At 49.0% G+C, this 19,910-nt stretch overlaps 1 protein-coding gene across 1 annotated transcript; it reads left to right on the top strand.

The window, feature by feature from the left end:
- Positions 1-324: 324 nt before the first annotated feature.
- Positions 325-11,555, top strand: CYP2E1 (cytochrome P450 family 2 subfamily E member 1). The gene is made up of 9 exons (XM_081074724.1): positions 325-527; positions 1,474-1,633; positions 3,948-4,097; positions 4,328-4,488; positions 4,912-5,088; positions 6,063-6,204; positions 9,638-9,825; positions 10,295-10,436; positions 11,216-11,555. The coding sequence occupies exons 1-9, from the start codon at positions 351-353 to the stop codon at positions 11,398-11,400; spliced, it is 1,482 nt and encodes a 493-aa protein (XP_080930850.1). The 5' UTR covers positions 325-350; the 3' UTR covers positions 11,401-11,555.
- The last annotated feature ends 8,355 nt before the right edge of the window (positions 11,556-19,910 follow it).

Raw genomic sequence — 19,910 nt, 5'->3', positions numbered from 1 at the left:
AGCCTGTTGAGACCTTGCTTCCAGGTGTATCCTCTGTTTAGCTCAAACACATTTTTATAAAAATTCTCTACAGGTTGGGATGTTCTTATGTAAACACAGACATGGGTGCAGATGCCAGCAGTGTTGACAGAGCCAGTTATTGTCGGGCCTGGATGAAACTTCTAAGGTGCAATCACTGCGGAAATTAGCCTTTGAAGTCACAGCAAACAGCAGGTAATAATAAACTAGCATCTCGGGCCAGAAGAAAAGGTACTGGGTGGCTGGTCACCCTCCCTTTCAAGGGTGCATTATAAAAGCTCTGCCTTTCTGCAGAAGTGTCCCCAGAACTCGGTAGAGCCCCCAACGGTGCCATGTCTGCCCTGAGCGTCACAGTGGCCCTGCTGGTGTGGATGGCCAGCCTGCTGGTCATCTCCATCTGGAAGCAGGTCTACAGCAGCTGGAAACTGCCCCCCGGTCCCTTCCCATTGCCCATCATTGGGAACATGTTCCAGATTGAAATCAGTAATATTCCCAAATCCTTCAGCAAGGTAAGAGAAATACTGTTCATTTGGTAGAGGAGAATTTGGGAATTAGACATAATATGTGTTCATTCTCCCCATTGTCAGACAAATTGTTCTGAATTAACAGTAACATCCAAGAGTGATATTCAGAATGTGTGCTAATGGTCCAGCTTGGGCGTGGAGCCCTCAAATGGGCATTGGCCCTGGCCAGCTCTGGGGGGCCCTGCTTGAGCTGAGTGTCAACTGCCTTGTCGTTGGATGGCTTGTGTGGCGGCGGCTGATGTTGCCCCTGCGATGCAAGGAGGGCCCTGCATTCACACCAGATACACACCTCCTGGGTGTCACTCACAGTCCTCTGGGTATGTCCAAGAACAGAGTAGAAAGTGAAGTGTTTGTTTGAAAAACCAGCCTGCTACCTCCTCCTACATCGGGAGCATGAATGAGCTAACAAACGTAAAAATTAAATGAGTTGATAAATCTATTAAATGAGTTAATACCTAAGAGAATGCCACAAGGCACAGAGCAGGCTTGGCAAGTGTCTGAGTTAAGGGAGGTGTTGACAGTGCTTTATGGGCCACAGAGGATGCTCTCGCAGGGGACAGGACGGTGCTGGGCTCTGGTCCTCCTGCAGTGCACTGGGGCCCAGGATCTGGACTGGGGACAGCAAGTAGTGAAAGTAACAGGACAGGTACAGGCAAAGTGGCCTCAGGGGAGGGACGGGGAAGCTGGCCCCCCAGGAGGGGTACTAGCCACACCCAGGTGAGTGTGGCCAGCTGTGCCGGTGTGCAGGTGCACTGGAGCAAGGCTCCCTTCAGCACAAAGCCATCTGGGGAGGGTCCTCTCAAGTTGGGCTTGACAAGGACAGTCTTTTCCCAGATCCCTCTGGGTTCTCTTGGTCCACAGCAATGGCTTTGGGGGTCCTCTTCTGCCAAAGAGCCCCGGTGGCCTCACTCTCTGCTTGCTGGTCTGGCAGATGGCAGAGCAGTATGGGCCGGTGTTCACCTTGCACCTGGGCTCCTTTCGCATGGTGGTCCTGTACGGCTACCAGGCCGTGAGGGAGGTGCTGCTACAGCAGAAGGACGACTTTTCCGGCCGTGCGGAATTCTTCATGATGCATCAGCACAAGGACAAAGGTACCTCCCTCTTCTTGGTGCCAAGGTGGGTGCATGGGCCTGGCAGGGGCTGACATGACAGCAGTAAGCCCCATAGTAAAGGCAGAAAGGTAAAGGGATGCTCAGACAATTCAGGTGATGGTTGGTGCATTCATTCATTCAGTCACCACTCAGTGTGTATTTTTGCGAAAACTTCTATGTGAAGTTGTACCCCAAATGACTAGGACCTCCAGCACCCACACTCTGACCAGCAGGACAGACATTTTAGCAGAGAAATACGACAGAGGGAGAGTGGCGCTTGTGAAAGATGAGCATGCCTTCCTTGGGCAGACCTTCCATCCTGCGGGCCCTCATCCTCCTCTGATCTTGGGAGCCCTTCCCGCTCAAGGCTTCAATGGCCACTGAGGTCCCCTCCCAAATGATGGGCACCGAAACCTGCTGGATTCTGAGCAGGTCCACAGGGCTTTGCTCAGCTGCAGTCTGTGTTCTCCACTGAGGGGCCGACAATATCCACCAGGGTGTTCTCAGACCAGGAAGGGGGTGCTGAGTGCAGTCCCAGCCCAGAATGAGACTTCTAGTGGTACCATCTCCCCTCTCTGTCTTGTGCACCCCATGTCTCCACAGCCCTGAGTCCCCTCATCCAGAAAACGCACCTGTCACCTCCTGCAGGGGGAAGAGGACTGGGGTCTTGGGGTTTAACTGGTCCTTGTGTGAGAACTCTGACCCCAGACCCCGCCTTCTGTGTCTCCTGGGATGTTCTGAGCTCATGTGGGCCCCTGCTTAGTGGGGGCTCCTTCCTTCAGCTTTTGCCTCCAGATGCTCACTGCCTTCACCTGCTGCTCCCCCCATCCTCTGACCGCCCCTGCTTATTTTTCAGGTGTTCACTGTTGCTTTACGCTTTAGGGTGATGCCAAAGCAGATTAGGAATAAACACAGTGTCTCACCCACCCTACAAAACTTGGATGCCTTTAGTTCTTCCTGAATCAATTTTGGTAACAAGCCTCAAGAAAACCTTCATCCATTTTACGTAAAAATTTCAAAATGATGCAGTTACAGTTGGGCAGTGTTCTCACGGTGTTCTTGCCTTAGTTTTCCAGTCTACGTCTCCAAGGTTACATTCTGTCACAATCAATGGCCTTGGATTTTCCCTTTTGGACATTGTGGATTTGTTTTACTTTTTTGGGTTTTACTCAAGCAGCTCTTGTCCTTGTTCCAGAGAGCACTTATCTGCCACCTGGTCCTAGTCATGGCCCCCTGGGTACAGCCATCCAGGGCCCAGCACCCACATTCCACTTACGGGGCTTCACCTGGGGGCTCCAAAGCTCTGTTTTCATGTATCCCACCTGGCCCAGAGCTGACCCTGACCATCTGCTGGGACCTGGACATGGGACATATCTGTACCCAGGGACAGTGACATGAATGTTCATTATTAGCATGATATTGTGCTAAAAGAACTGTACCCACCACTCAGTCTTCATAAAGCATGGAGACAGAGCCACTGTTGGCTCCATTTCAGCCTGTTAGGGGTCCCAAACAATGCTCCTCTGGGTTCTCTCTCTGTGTCTGTCTGTCTCTGTCTCCCTGCATCTCTGTGTCTCTGCCTTTGTTTCTTTCTGTGTCTGTTTCTGCCTGTCTCTCTGTCTGTCTCTGTATTTGTCTCTCTCTCTGTGTCTCTCCTCAAATTTTTCTCCATCTTCCATGTGTACCTTGCTACACCACTCATTTCTGTGACATTTTAAATCACCTGCCCCCAGCACACTGCCCTCAGTGGCTGGCCTCCTGCCTCCTGGGCGACACTCTGGTCCCCACACACCCCTCTTGGATCACCCAGCCAGCTGATCCCTTGGAAACCTCGTGTTTGGGTCCCATGTCCCCAGGCCCGCACCCTGGCAACCAGGACTCTGCCCAGTGTCCAGGCGGCGCACCACACAAAGTCTCCCGGAATATGTGGCTCAGACACACAGAGTGGAACCCAGGACCGCACTGGGCCCCTGTGTTGAACTCGGTGCAGGGCCACAGGCCCCTGTCCCAGACCTGTCAGATGTGGTTCCCGAGCTGGGGGCCTGTGACCCTGGCACTGTAGCAAGGACACTTTGTGAAGCCACAGAACTGCGACTGGAGATATTTGTGGCGTAAGGGTTAAAAATCGATGACAACAGAATGGCTTTCCAGGAATTTCGTCAGCAGACAGGAAAAAGGTGGGAAGCGCAGTTCCATTTCACTCGGGGAGAGCAGGCAAAGTGGAAAGGAGCGACAGTGAGTTGCTGGAGTGCACGCGAGGGCTCCCGAGGGGGGGGTGCAGCTCCGTGTCCCATCCGCGTTCCCGCTTCCTTAGGAATAATTTTCAATGATGGCCCGACCTGGAAGGACATCCGGCGGTTTTCCCTGACCACCCTGCGCGACTTCGGGATGGGGAAGCAGGGCAACGAGCAGCGGATCCAGAAGGAGGCCCGGTTCCTGCTGGAGGCGCTCGGGCAGACCCAGGGTGCGTGTGGCGCCTGGCCGCCCGAGTCCCCGCGCCCCGCCCGGGGGCACCCCAACCCGGGGGGGGCACCCCAACCCGGGGGGGGCTCCGTGAATACCCGAAAAGTGAAGCAGTCCGAGTGGGAGCCCATATCCCAAGCTCTTGGGAATGGCCGTGGTTTTCAGGGGGGTGCGTGTTCGCCCGCAGACCAGGGGCCACCTGTCACCTCGCGCCTGTCTTCTGTCTTCCAGGCCAGCCGTTCAACCCCACCTTCCTCCTGGACTGCGCCCCCTTCAACGTCATTTCTGACATCCTGTTCCGCCAGCGCTTTGGCTACCGCGAGGAGCCGGGCCTGCGGCTGCGGCGGCTGCTCCACGAGAACTTCTACCTGCTGAGCACCTCCTGGCTGCAGGTGCGGGCGTGCGTCTGTGCTCGCCTCGCCGGAGTTCACCTTGGAGGGGACACGGGAGCCCCAGGTTATGTGGGCAGACAGGCCTGCAGGAGCCAGGACGCCGGCTCCGAGCATTTTTTCTGGGGATGCCCACGGCCCCAAGCTGCCCCGGACACTTACAGTTTCACTCGGTAAAATCGGTCCCCACCAGACACACGACACATGCGCGTCTGTGTTCACATCCCCCACAGAACGCGCCCCACCTAATAGAGGCGTGCCCCAAGAGATACCATGGGCCCAAATACTATAAATAATACAATACCCACAGCCATACATTTAGACTTGGAGAAACTTATTAGTTTAGTACACAAAATTATGTTGCATCCAGGGGAAAAAACAAACATATAGTAAGATGTCTCTCTCTGTCTCTCTCTCTCTTTCCAGATTTATAATATTTTTCCAACCTTTGTACACTACCTGCCAGGAAGCCATAGAAAAGTAATGAAAAATGTGTCTGAAATAAAAAACTATTGTTTAGAAAGAGTGAAGGAGCACCAAAAGTCACTGGACCCCAACTGCCCCCAAGACTTCATCGATTGCCTGCTCGTGGAGATGGAGAAGGTACCCTTGCCACACAGCCTGTAAAGCCAAGTGCAGCTGTTAGGAGACGGAGGTGGGGGGCAGATTGATGTTATAACCTGCACTGGGCACATTGTGATGCTTTTTAGTTTCACACAAGCACACTGCCTTTGGCACAACCAGCACACGCTGCTCCCACACCAGTCGACAGTCTGCCTGCCTGACCTTCACCACCACTGCACTGGCCACCACACTGCTCAACAGGACAGTCTTTCTTGAGGAACAGTCAGGACCGGGTTTGTGGGTCCCTCACATTGGCTGCCTCCAGTCCTTGCTTCCTAACCATGGCCACGTCCCATATGAGGAGAGGCCCTCAGCATTCCTCATCAGTCCATAAACTCCAATTTGGACCCAGGTCCCAGGCCTAATCAGCATCTGCCTGAGTCTCTCAGGCCCCCAGCTCAGGTTGGTGAAGCCTCTCCTTCTTCCTTTCATGTCACTGGTGGCTCTAACACAGCACGTGACTCCACATCTGATTTCCCTAGATGACAGCCTGTGGGTATCTGAGAAACCCGTCCAGCAGTGGGGCCCCTCACTGCCCTCCCAGGTGTCTGGGTCCCAGGGACATCCCTCCCTTCTGGGACCCAAAGGCACTGGTTGTGGTGGCTGAAGGTGGCTGAGCGCAGCTCCTGCGACTTGGGTTATTGGCAGAGGCCCCACAGCTCAGCCCTGGACTACAGGAGGTCATAGCACAGGACCAGGAAGGGCCTCACCCCAAGACGGCCCCCAAGGCCATGGAAAGGACACAGTCCTTCCTGTGGCTCGTTTTCTGGCAGCCGGGCTGCCCAACGGAGATGACTGTGTCTCCACAGGACAGCCTGTGCAGACCTGCCCCTCCTCCCTGTGGAGCTGGCAGGGCCTGCCCGGCTCTTTGCTGTGGGGGACACAAGGGTCTGTTTCTTGTTCACCTGAAGATGTCCCTTTATCAACTTCCTGTCTGTCTCTAACATCTTCAGGAAAAACACAGTGCAGAGCCTGTGTACACCTTGGACAGCATTGCTGTGACCGTGGCCGACCTGTTGTTTGCGGGGACAGTGACCACCAGCACCACTCTGAGATACGGGCTCCTGATTCTCATGAAGTACCCGGACGTCGCTGGTATGTCAAGTGACAGGCAAGGACGCCTGGGCTGTGCGGCTATCACACCTGAACGGTCAGCCTAAAGTGTTTAGGCTTCAGCTTTCTGTCTGCAAAGTGGGAACTGGCATTGCTTGTTAACCCTTGCAGGACTGGCACTTGGGATTGATGGGCAAGTTCTTTGAGGGGAAGTGCGCTTGTACATGACCTTGGCTTCTGCCCCACCCCCACCCTGACCCTACCATGGTGCTGGCACCTGCGACTCAGGCGACCCCAGATGCAGCAGAGGTGCCCACCATCCCAGGGACCCTGGCAGCACCGCCCACAACCTCTGTGACACCAGCAGCAGCACAAGAATAAACGCAGAAAGGCACCTGCAGCACTGCCCTCTGGCAGAGGCAGTGAAAGGTGGAAAGTGCAGACTGTCAGAGCCGGAGACAACGCAGGTAGGAGAAACCAAAAACGTGTGCTGTGGCGCCACCTACTGGAAAACAGAAGAAAGGCCTACAATGACCAACCGTTGAACTCAGAGTCAAAGCAGACAAAGCCTTACCTAAAAAAGAGAAGCGTTTGCTCCTGCAAATGCGGGGCAGAGGGACAACCCGTCCACCACCATGATAAACCACGGTAACACGATATTACAGAAAGTGGCAATTCTCCAGAAACCAAACTAAAAATCACAGAAGATTGTGACCTAACTGGTAGTGAATTCAACATGTCTGTCATGAAGAAACTCAGCAAGCTGCAAGAAAACTCAGAAAGACCATTCAATGAGCTCAGGAAAAATCGAGGAAGACACAAGTAAACGGAAAGATATCCTGTGTTCATGGATTGGAAGAATTAACATTGTTAAAATGTCCATACTACCTAAAGCAATCTACAGATTCAATGAAATCCATATCAAAATCCATATCAAAATCTGAATTCAATGAAATCCATGTCAAAATCTGAAGGTCATTTTTCACAGGTACAGAACAAAAAATCCTAACATTTGTATGGAAACAAAATAGCCAAAGTAATCCAGAGAAAAAATAACAAAACCAAAGGTATCACACTTCCTGATTTCAAACTATACTACAAAGCTGTAGTAACCATAACAGTGTAGTTCTGGCAGAAAAACAGATACACAGATCAATGGAACAGAATCAAGAGCCCAGAAATAAATCCACACATATATGGACAAATAATGTACAACAAAGGAGCCAAGAAGACACCATAGAGAAATGACAGTCTCTTCAATAAATTATGTTGGGAAAACTGAACCACCACATGTGAAAGAATGAAACTAGACCACTATCTTCCACTAAACTGAAGGTAAACTAAAGGTAAAGTAAACTAAAGTTACCTCAAAATAACATAAAACTTGAAACAATAAAATATACAAAAGAAAACATAGGTGGTGGTAAGCTCATTGACACTGGTCTTGGTGATGTTTTTGTAGGTTTGACTCTAATAATTCAAACAGGCAAGGAAAACAAAAATAGAAATAAACAAATAAGACTACATCAACTCAAAAGCTTCAGCACAGCAAAGAAAACCATCAACAAAAGGAAAAGACAACCTACTAAATGGAAAAAGATAGTTGCAAATCAGACATCTGATAAAGGGTCAATATCTAAAATATATAAAGAACTCATACAACTCAACAACAACAAACAAACAACCTGATTTTAAAATGGGCAGAAGATCTGAACAGACATTTTTTTCAAAGAGGACGTACACATAGCCCACAGGCACATGAAAGATATTCAACACCACTAATTATCAAGTAAATGCAGATCAAAACCACAACGAGATTCACACCTTTTAGGGTGGCTATTACCAGAAAGACAAGAAATAACTAGTGTTGGTGAGGATGTGGAGAAAAGGGAACCCTTGTGCACTGTTGGTGGGAATGCAGATTGGTGCAGCTGCCATGGAAAACAGTATACAGAGTCCTCAAAAAATTAAAAATCAAACTACCATATGATCCAGCTACCCCACTTCTGGGTATTTATCTGAAGAATATTAAAATGGGGCCGGCCCGGTGGCTCAAGCAGTTGGAGCACCATGCTCCTAACGCCGAGATCGCCAGTTCACTTCCCACATGGGCCAGTGAGCTGAGCCCTCTACAGCTAAGACTGTGAACAATGGCTCTCCCTGGAGCTGGGCTGCCGTGAGCAGTCGAAGGTTGGTGTGAGCTGCTGTGTGCTGACATGTGTGCTACCCTGAGGGGCCGTGCTGGCTAGCAGTCGTGAGCGGCCGTCAGCTGACGAGAGCTACGGTGAGCTGCTATGAGCAGCTGACCAATGACTGGCGACCGACTGCCTCAGCTGGGTGGAGTGCAAGGCTCATAATACCAGCATGGGCCAGGGAGCTTTGCCCTACAACTAGACTGAGAAACAAGGGCTTAAAAACCGGGGATGGGGCTAGCCCGGTGGCTCAGGCGGTTAGAGCTCCATGCTCCTAACTCCGAAGGCTACTGGTTCAATTCCCACATGGGCCAGTGGGCTCTCAACCACAAGGATGCCAGTTCGCTTCCTCGACTCCCGCAAGGGATGGTGGGCTGAGCCCCCTACAACCATCAACAGCAACTGGACCTGGAGGTGAGCTGCACCCTCCACAACTAAGATTGAAAGGACAACAACTTGACTTGGAAAAAAGTCCTGGAAGTACATACTGTTCCCCAATAAAGTCCTGTTCCCCTTCCCCAATAAAATCTTTAAAAAACAAAACAAAACTGGGGATGGGCAGGAAAAGAATATTAAAATGCTAATTGAAAAAATATATGCAACTCTACATTAATTGCAGCATTATTTACAACAACCAAGATATGGAAATAACCTAGGTGTCCATCAGTGGCTGGATGGATAAAGAAGATGAAATGGAATATTATTAAGCCATAGAAAGGATGTAATCTTGCCATTTGCAACAACATGGGTAGACCTTTAAATTACTATATACCAAGTGAAGTAAGTCAGATGGAGAAAGATGGACAAATTCCATATGATTTCTCATATGTGGAATATTAAAAAACAGAACAAATGAACTCATAGAAACAGACCAAAGATCAATGGTTACCAGAGGGAAAAGGGGGTGGAGGGAGGGGGAAGTGGGTAAAGGGAGTCAATTGTATGGTGATGGTGGAAAGTATATTTTTGGTGGTGAGCACAAAATATAGATGGCGATTTTTAATGTTGTACACCAAAAACTTACATAATGCTATAAAACAATGTTACCTCAGTAAAAGATAAAAAAGATAATGGAGGCCAAACATGCTGTAGACTATAACATCATAGAGCTTAGCTCTTAGTGGCATTTATGGAGCGGTTATCCAACAGTCCAGAGTACCTGGGGCACCCCAAAGCACTACTCCGAGTGCTTCATAAACATCTATTGGGTGCCCGGGTGGATGGATGGATGTTGAGTAAGCCTGGAGTCAATCCTTTACATCTGTCCATTCATGTCTTGGCAGAGAAACTTCATGAGGAAATTGATAGGGTGATCGGGCCAAGCCGCATCCCTGCCATCAAGGACAGGCTGGAGATGCCCTACACGGATGCCGTGGTGCATGAGATTATGCGGTTCACCAACCTTGTGCCTTCCAACGTGTACCACAAAGCCAACCGTGACACAGTGTTCAGAGGATACGTGATCCCCAAGGTCAGATGTGAGTCTAGACTGCACTCCCAGAGCACCATTCTAGCAGCTGTGCCGGTACCCTGCCAGGGAACATGATGGGGGATACAAGGGAACCTCCTTATGGCAGATGTTGCTGAACGGTGGGGGCTGGGCCAGCAGAGTCCTGCCTCCCCAGAAGTCCTCACAGGGACCCAGTGAGCACAGAAATGGAAGAAATACAGAAAAGGGACTCATGAGCTAGTGCCATGGCTTTGTGGTGTATTCTGACACCATAAACCAACAACAATAATATCCTGCCCTGGAGTAACTCTTCTGAAAAGATCAGAACTCTCATCACTATTTTGCCCTGACCGCTGACGGCTTTCTGTCTCATCCTTAAGCAAACACCTTCCCCGACTGGAATCATATTATCTGTGTCAGGTAAAATTCAAGATAACTGGCTTCTACAGCAAAGGCCATGGTTTGCTAACTTGACTTTTATTCCTTCTAGGACACAATCATAATTCCAACACTGGACTCCCTCTTGTATGACAAACAAGAATTCCCTGATCCAGAGCAGTTTAAGCCAGAGCACTTTCTGAATGAAAATGGAAAGTTCAAGTACAGTGACCATTTCAAGGCATTTTCCGCAGGTAAGAAGAGTTCAAATGTAGCACCTTCCTCAGGGATTTGTCCCAAATTCCTGCCCTCTGCTCCATGTGTGATCTGCCATCATCCCATACCTACATCATGTCCCACTTCTCTCAGTGACATGACCCAAATGTGTTCTTCCCTGTTCAGAGAGGTTAAGTGACATCTTTTCACCAGAAATCCTGGGAGAGAGGTGTTACGGATGAATTATTCTTCCATACAGTGTATATTTCACTTTCAGGGCTAAAACTCTTTATCTGTTTAATAGGACCTACTGAAAAATCTTTCAAAACTGTATTACCTAATTCTCAATAGGATTGCTAGACAAAATCTAACATTTGGTTATCTGGGCTCATCATAGGACCACCTAGCCTTCTTTGCGCTGTGACTCAGAGTCCCTCTCTTGAACCCTTGGCCCTCTTCCCAGGGTCTTCCCTCTGGTGTTGGTGTGAGGGCCAGGCTTATGGCCAACTCGTAACTTTCACATCAATGTTGAAGCATTGGCCTTTTTCCTGTAGGACACTGGGGTGAGCTTGGGGTAGGCAGGGACCATTCTTCAATCCAGCATTGGTTTATGCAGCCAAATCCGAATGACTAAGGTTTGTGAAGGCTGGACCCTGGTGTTCTTATACTGAAATCCACCCTGTGCTTCCTTTCAATGGCAGAGAGGGGTTCATTTTGCATAGGGTGGCATTTTGCCCACAGCCTCCTCCTCCCTGGCTCCTGAGCTGCTGTCTCCAAAAGCTGTCCCAGTGTCTCACGCACACTATTGTCACTCCAGGAAAGCGGGTGTGTGTCGGAGAAGGCCTGGCTCGCATGGAGTTGTTCCTGTTCTTGGTCGCCATGTTGCAGCACTTCCGCTTGAAGTCTCTTGTTGACCCCAAGGATATTGACCTCAGCCCTATTGTGAATGGGTTTGGCAGCATCCCACCCCAATACGAATTCTGTGTCATTCCCCGTTCGTGAGTGTGAGGTCCGTGCACTCTGAAGACAGTAAAATGGGTGAGCCAGAAGCCACTTTCTTTGTGCAGAGTACGAGGCTGAGCAGGTTATGCATGCAAAGCGCGACACACTGAAAGCTGTGTGCATGTCCTGAATAAAACGAGTCATATTTCAAAGCCAGCATCTTCCAATCTCTCTCTGGCCAACCCCCCCTGCCTGTCTCTTGTAGGGATCCTCTGATAACCTTGGGCTCTCCCAGATAACCCAGGATAGTCTCATCTCAGGATCCTTAATCCCATATTCAGAGTCCCACTTGCTGTGTAAGGTAACGTGTTAACAGGTTCTGTGATTAGGATGTGATTGTCACTGGGTATATCGTTCTACGAACCCACTTTCCACCCCATCCACCATGGGGCGTGACCAAAATCCAACTTTGACAGACTGGCAAATCAGCAAACTGAAGTCAGCTGCCCCTGCCTGTGCTCATCATCAAACCCATGCAGTGGTCATGCTGCTGCCGACAGAAAAATGTAACGCTGCTTCGCGGATTTCAATTTGAGGAATATCTTAGGAAAACTCTGAAGTACTCAAAAGTGATGGGAAAAAGTTGGGAGGAGAATGGATGCCTTTGAGCATGAACATTTAACTGATGTGGGCAATGGCATTTGGCTGTTAACAGTCTTAATTTGACTTCCTGGTCCAACTAAGGAAGTTTCAAAACTGTGTATTTACATGCTGATTGACTGAGCCTCAGCGATGACAAGTCTTGTCGTCTCCTCAAGGGTGAGCACTGGCCAGGAAGTACTATTACCTCAGAAAATTAGTCCCAGCTGGAGAAATCCTCCACTGACATGAGTCACATTTGGCAACATGGGAAGAGAAGGGGTCAGTAAGAGTGAGGTGGACAAAGTTCTGTCAACTGTAACAAATTGCCACTGTAGTTCCTACAGTCTGGAGGCTGGAAGTCCGAGATCAGGGTGGCAGCATGGCGAGGTTCTGGTGAGAGCCCTGTTTTGGGTTGCAGATGGCTGACTTCTTGCTGTACCCTTCCATGGTAGAAAGAGAGTTAGCTAGCTGGCCTCTTCTTATAAGGGCACCAATCCCATCATGGGGGCTTCACCCTCATGAAATAATGATCTCCCAATGGCCCCACCTTCTTATACCATCACAGTGTAACATGCATATATACATGTATATAGATAGGTAGATAGATAGATAGGTAGATAGATAGATACAGATAAATGTGAACTGCCACCTTGGGATGCTTAACCATGGAGCTGGGAGGACTGTGGGTGGAGCTGGGCCACCTGTTGACTCTCTAGCCCTGACTTCCTGTTGAACTTTGTGGTAACTTCAGGGGGAGGGATGCTAATAAATAGAACCTGGCCGTTATTTTCCTTCTTCAGTGGGAGCTGGTTGGAGCCTCCCAGTGGTGGTTTTTATTTCTTTGTGCCTCCCGCCTCCCCAATAAACTTTTTTCTTGTGGCTTTTTCTGGAGAATTATTTTTGCCAGTAGAATATACCTACATACATATATATATATATATATATATATATATATATATATATATATATATATGTTTGTTTGTTTTTAATTAAAGGTTATTGGGTTGACAATTGTCAGTCAAGTTACACAGGTTTCATGTGTACAATTCTGTAATACATCATCTATATATCACATTGTGTGTTCACCACCCACAATCATTTCGCTTTCCTTCACCATGTATTTGATCCAACATCATCTATATTGATGGCTTAGAAGTAATTTTGGTGGATGAGAAAATATTTTAGCATCTTTTTAATGGGTTTAAAGAGAGTTGCTTTCAAGAGTTTATTTAAACTACTCCATGGTATTGCTGCCTCAGCATCCATATTATGTGGCCAGGTGGCCTGCTGGGACCTCAAACTGACAGGAACCCTTCCTGCAAGCCCTAGATAACAGTCCACAGAGTCATAAACTCATGTAGGATGGATAGGACTTCCCCAGCAGCCCTTGTGAGGAATAGCACCTCCCTTCCCAGTACCTTCCCCTGCTCTCCTTACATAAGACCCCTGCAGAGCTTACTTTTTGTTTGAACTGAGCAATCGGGCCATAGCCCCGGAACCCCAAACCACTTCCACAGTGGACCGTAAAAGGCATGTGCTCCAAGTCCTGCCCCGTGCTCTCTGCCTGCACCCTTCCTTGACCTCCCCTGGTGACCCCATGAGGCCTGCTGTATAGCTCCTCCCAGACCTGTGAGTAATAAACTTCTCTATTTCACTTTTACCTTGTCTTCTGTTGAAAACACCGCATACTATCCCATATTTGGGAATTTACTTTGAAAGTCTTAATTTAACAAAGTCATAACAGTTGGCAATTGGGTTAAGTAGTTTAATAAAATGCAGACACTGTGGTATTTCATCATTCATGCTTTAGCATACAAGGGTAAAAGTAGACGTAGGTCTATAACCTATTACCATTGTCATGCGGGGTCTCAGCTCCCGCTCCCCACATAAGAACGCAGGACATGGTGAGGCCAAAAAGGAACACCCACGGAGCCATAGGTAGGGGAGTCACACCACTACATTCTCTCTGGTGGCTGGTTGGAGACACAGGAAGCAGGAGCCACATGATCGGCAACCCGCCAGCTGCTGCTCTGCCAACCAACCTCACGTGCTAACTGCAATGCCCGCTTGCTAGCTCAGGCACAGCTGTTATGTCAGTGGCCAATGGCTAACCGGAAACAGTAGATGGCCAACTAGTCACAGCTGATGGCCATCTACTATCTGAGCCACGACCTTTCCACTTGAGGCCGAAAGCCTGGAAACTGCTCTCTGGGACTCTGTCCCCACAACCATTATCACAAGTCAGACAATTAGAGCTAACATTTACTATCACGGAATGTTTTTCCCACTTTCAAATTTCGTCATTCATTGCATAGTCTCTTTCAGGTTTTCAAACTGATTCACTGGGAAACCGGAATTCCAGGTGGTTGTCACGTAAATACAGACAACACCGCATCCACTTCAGGGCTGCCTGCAAGTAAACAAAACGTCTTGGGAGGGTTTCTGACTCCCCCACGCGGCCCCGGGGCTGGGGAAGCCTCGGGTTCCTCCTGCGCACGTGCGGCCGCGCCCACTCCCACCCGCTTTCTCCCTGACGTCCCGCACCGGCTGGGCCGCCTCTGCTCCCGCGCGCGCCGTGGGTGGGGCCCCGTGTCCTGGAGGCGGCGCGACGTGGAAGCGGAGCCCCGCGGCTCTGGGCACGGAGGGCGGAGGACGGCCGTGGCCCCGGGGCAGCGGAAGGTCGCCGGTGACCGGGCGCGGGACGTGCCGTGGGGTCCGAGCCCGGCGCCCCGACTCCGCGGTGCTTCCCGTGCGCGCGTGGGCAGAAGCCGGTTCCCTGGGACCGGCCGGCACGTGTTCTAGACGCTTCGCCCACGGGCTGGGGAGTCCAAGGTGCTGGCGAGGCCGCGGTGGGTGTGCGCACGGCGCGCGTGGGAGGTCGGCCACTGAGCGGCCGCCCACGTCACGTGCACGCGTGCACTCTGCTCCTCCGGTCGCGAACGTAGTGACGGCCGGTGAAGTGCGGCTCCCGAGACGCCCGTGGAGTGTCCGCGGACCGCGTCCCACTGCGCGGCCGCGCGGCCGTGGGGTCTCCGGGGAGCGCCAGGTGCCCCCTGCGCTGTGCGGCCGACCAGCCGTCCTGCTGCGCGTTTCCCGGACGTGAGTTCCAGGACGGGCACGGGGCCCTGGATGGGACGCGGTGGCGGTTATGAAGCGTGAGGGTGGAGTGAACCGTCATCCTTAACTCATTTTGACATCAGCTTGCTGATTCTTTCCCTAGTTTTCTTATGAATATCTCGTACATCTTATTAGGAAAGGAATCTATTTTTAATGTTTTAATTGCGGTTGACATACATTTAAAATATTTCAGTAACAATCGACATTAGTTTCAGGTGTGTAACATAGTGATTTTTATCATTTACAGTTATATAATTTACGAAGTAATCACTCAGATAAGTCTAGTGCCTATCTCACATCATACATACTTGTTAGGAAAGTAATCTATTTATGATGAGACTTACTTTTTTTCTTTTGACTTTGCTTTGCTTTTAATTATTGAAATAAGAAGCTTTGATATTTAGTATTAAAATTGCTTGATTTGTAATTGTATCATTTCTGAACTTTCAGTTTTACTTAGAGTGGCCTCTCCTAATCCAAAATTATAAACAAACCAGTCCGTGTATTTCTCTAATTTTTGTGCATTTGATGTGAGGTACAGATCCACCTTACTGTTTGCTAGATACTTAGTTACTTAGAAGCCATTTAGTGAAAAATCCATGGATCCACGCCATAAATTTGGGGTTCCACCTTTATCGTGTAAAAAGATTTCATGTTTATTAGTTTATGGCGATAATTTCTATACTGTCCCTCTGGTCTGTGTCTTGTAATAAATGTTTTGAGTACTGACACTATAGTAGGTTCAAATATCTACCAGTCCTCTCTAATGGTTGCTCTTGCTCAGCGTTCCCCAGGAAACCAGGCACAGTGGGTAGGCCGTGCGGTGGTAGCCAGTGACCCCACCTGTGGGGCGAGAGCCAGGGCTGCAGTTTCCAGGCTTTCGGCCTCACATGGAAAGGTGCTGGCTTGGGTAGTAAATGACCATCAACTGTGGTTGGATGGTCGTTGGCTGTGACTGGTTGGCCGTCGGCTGTAATCAGTTGGCGATGACATCTTCAATGCCCAGATGACACTGTCTAGAATATGGGACTGGGGTATCCTTTCCAAGTGGGTACCCACTCATGCTGATGTGAGTGATTTGGGGCTTGGTGGCATTCTAACGAGGCCAAGCCACTTGTGTAGTCTGAAGACAGCATTCGGCCTAGGTGCTTGATTCGCAGATGTCTTTTAGGTCCAGGGGCTGTGGGTGCACAGCTAACAGAGGTGACGCTGGCCTCTGTGACACTGTCATAACGACCAAAGTGCCAGAAGCCCACGGGTGCAGTGACAGGCTCAAATGAGGGTGGCCAAATCTAAGAGTTTGCAACTCTCCGAGGTTTTTACCAGTGGGGTTCTATTACAAATAGATTTAAGTCATCTGGCCTGATTTGGGGTTATGTTGTTAACAGGGTGTCAGCGTGTTTGCCAATTAAATTTCGTGGCTGACATTTGGGCTCCAGCATTACCCTGGAGGCAGGCCCTCTACTTTGGCCAATTACAGGGGCCCTTTGCCTCCATTGTCAGTTTGGATGATGACAGGCAAGTCTGCAGGCTTTGAGTTGTGGAGCTTGTACAATGTTAGTCAAAACCTGTGACACATAGGCCTCAGCGTTTGCCATGTTGGTTAAAACAGTGGCTTCCTTGGAAGGCTTGGGACTCTAGTTTGCAAACAGAAAACACCTAGACCAACTAACCACAGCAACATTGCACAGAATGGTGTACAGCTTTGCATGGCTGGCTTTTGTGGTTTGGTGTTGATTTCGCTCCAGCATGTATTACCGACAAGCATAGGTAGTAAGGTTTTATCATGGGATACGGTGTAGAAATTTCATTATTGTCCCTGAATGTGAATCTCATAAGTTGAATTTTCTATCTTTCTGGTGTCCACTCTGCCTGTGGAAATGTCCCTGGAATACTAACCCTAACTTTCTGGACGGGAGACATTATGAAAGGACTTTATTTCCAATGAGTGTTCACATGCATAGAGATGGGACATATCCCCCTTTAAAAATAGGGAAGGGTGGTAGATAGGCTTTTAAAGTCAGTGGTAGGTCTGAGTCAGCCAAAGGGGGGTGAATTAAAAGAGATTAAAATGTGGGATGAGATAGAGACCGGTTTAGGGGTCCACTTACGAGTCTGGTATTTGAAAAGGAGTTGAGGAGATCATTATGTCTCCGTTAAACCAATCTGGGACTTACCAGGGAGCTGAAAGTACTATTGAATGCCTTGTCTAAGAGTCCAGCATAGTGTATTCGGAGAAGTGAAATGTGTGCCTTGTTTATATCAGTAATGACTGCAGTTCCGGAAGGAAAAAGGATAGGGCCACATCTAGGTATGGATTTGCGTTCCTTGAACACAGTGCTTTGGCCAAAATGCCGTCTCTGGCTTCAGCTCGCCTCCCACCAGCATGGGGTTCCATGCAGCATTGCTCTGATCTAGGAATTCCCTAACCACAACAGAAGTGCAGCAGGGGCCCATGCTCCTGGAATCCACTGGTCTTACCACACTCCCACCTCTCTGGAGCAGTTGGCTTGATAGACTGTGGGGTGGCCTTCTGACATCTCAGTTACAGGGCCAGCTTGGTGGCCGTACGTTGTGGGCTGGGCGGGGATCTCCAGAAGACTGTGTGGACTCTGAATCAGGGTCCAGTATAGCTTGCCCTGTCTCCCAGAGCTGAAGTCAGGGGCCCAAAAATCAGGGGCTGGAAATGGGAGTTGCAGTACTGTTAGAGCCCTGCTGGCAAAGTGTTTTCTTCCTGATCCTGCAACGTTGTGCTTCACTGGTGTAGAGACCTTGGTCCCACAGGGACGAATGCTTCCAACAGGAGACAATAATGATTCTGTTGGACTGGAAGTGAAGACTGCTGCCTGGCCACTCTGAGTTTCTCATGCCTCCGAGTCGACTGGTTCTGACCACCACTGGGACATCAGACTGCTGCACATAGGCAGGTAAGGAAGGTGTGTCTGTGATGCAGGAGATGCCTTAAGAGTGCCTGTAGCATCACCATTCCCTGTGATTAAGGGCAATGAAAACTGATAATCCAATCCAGGCAGGACCACTCATCACCAGACCCTTCAGGAATGAAGGGTTGGGTCACCCCGTCAGGTACAAAAGCCCCAGCTGAGTTGCTTGCTGAAGACATAAGGAACACAGAGTGGATAGTGGAAGAGGTGGAGGTTATAAATACCAGCTCTAACTCCCTGACCATTTAGCAATGAGGACTGTAATTGTCATGAAGACTTCCTCCTTTTTTGTTATTTGTTTGTACGTGTGTATGGCAAATATGTTTACATCCTCTTCTTCTCTTATCATGTGACATGTCATGCCTTTATATTGTGTTATTTAAGTATTGTTAATTGTACATCATAGTACTTATTGTAGGATATCATGGAGAAGAGGAAACGTCATTCAAGGGCATGGTTGTATCATGTTCAGTGGAATTTTGACCTTTTTTGTCTGTATTTGGAGACGATGTATGATTTAAGGAGATGCATGTGGGTGGCAAGGTGACAGGGTAGACTGTTGTGATGGCTAATTTTGTGTCACCATAACTGTGCCATGGGTACCCAGATATTTGGTCAAGCACTATTCTGGGTGTGTTTGTTTCTGGATGAGATTAACATTTGAATTGGTAGACTTTGAGTAAAGCAGATTGCTCTCCCCAACGTGGTGGGTCTTACCCAATCAGTTGAGGGTCTGAATACGACAAAAAGTCTGAGTGATGGCTGAGCTGGCACATTGGTCTTCTCCTGCCCTCAGACTTCTGCTCACACCATCTTTCTTGTTTCTCAGGCCTTATGCCTGGGGTTGGAACTTTTCCATCATGCTTGCTGAGTGCAGGTCTTGGAACTGCTCAGCCTCCATAATTGTATGAGCAATTCCTTGTATTTAAATTGATTCTGTTTATGTGGAGAACCCTAACATACCCCACAATGAAGTCATAAAGTTTTTATCAAAAATTGCTTTTTACATCTATTGATCTTTTCGTATATGATCTAGGGATCAATTACTTCTCTCTTAACAGATACCTGTTTGCCCCAGCGACATTTACTGAGAAACTGAAATGACTCAGCAGCGTCACTTTGGTCCTTCACGCGTGCACATGTGCAGCAGCCTCTTCCTCCTCTCACACTAGCCGGCTGTCCTTCCTTCAGCATCACAAGGTCTTACTGACTGTAGCTTCACAGTGTTTTCATGTCCTGTGGACTCTCTCACCTTGTTCATCTTCACAGCATATGGGCTGTGCTTGGACCTTTGTGTTCCCACATGCACTTTACAGTTGTCCTGTGCATTCGCAACAAAGGCCTGCACAGTTTTTATTGAAACTGCAGTGTGTCACTGTGGGCAGAAATTGCGTCTCTACAATGAGTTTCCAAATGAGCACAAGCTGTCTTCATTTATGTAGGTCTTTCACAATTTCCGTGAACTGTAGTTTGTATAGATTACAAACTAGTATACACCTGTCATTACATTAATTCCTAGATACATGGTATTTTATGCTATTGCAAACATCTGTTTTAAAATTTCATTTTATTATTTGTTGCTCTGTTCCAGCATGCCTACAGCTGGCCGAGTTGTTTTGCTGGACCAAGATGTGCACCTGCATGACCTCTGACCTCTCAGTAGTAGTGTGGGCTGACATGGGTGTTGTTCTACCAGTTGGTCATCAGTTTCCTGACTAAAAAATTCATGATTGACCAGGTTCACACCTAGTGTTGGTGAGAACAAGGAGGCCAAGGCTTCCCCCAGTCTCAAGGTCCAGGGGTCTTGGGCCAGATAACCCCCAACCCTCTCGTACAGACTCAGCTGAGGCAGTTGTATTGAAATAGTGC

The sequence above is a fragment of the Rhinolophus hipposideros genome, assembly GCF_964194185.1.
Source record: "Rhinolophus hipposideros genome assembly, chromosome: 15".
NCBI lineage: Eukaryota > Metazoa > Chordata > Mammalia > Chiroptera > Rhinolophidae > Rhinolophus > Rhinolophus hipposideros.
The sequence above is the reverse complement of the archived record's forward strand: the minus strand, read 5'-3'. Positions and strand labels throughout refer to the sequence as shown.

Excerpts from the sequence above, each read along its gene's own strand:
- CYP2E1 (XM_081074724.1), top strand. The coding sequence starts at position 351 with ATGTCTGCCCTGAGCGTCACAGTGGCCCTGCTGGTGTGGATGGCCAGC. Across the intron at positions 1,634-3,947 it reads GCATCAGCACAAGGACAAAG|GAATAATTTTCAATGATGGC; the intron begins GTACCTCCCTCT and ends CCGCTTCCTTAG. Across the intron at positions 10,437-11,215 it reads TTTCAAGGCATTTTCCGCAG|GAAAGCGGGTGTGTGTCGGA; the intron begins GTAAGAAGAGTT and ends TTGTCACTCCAG.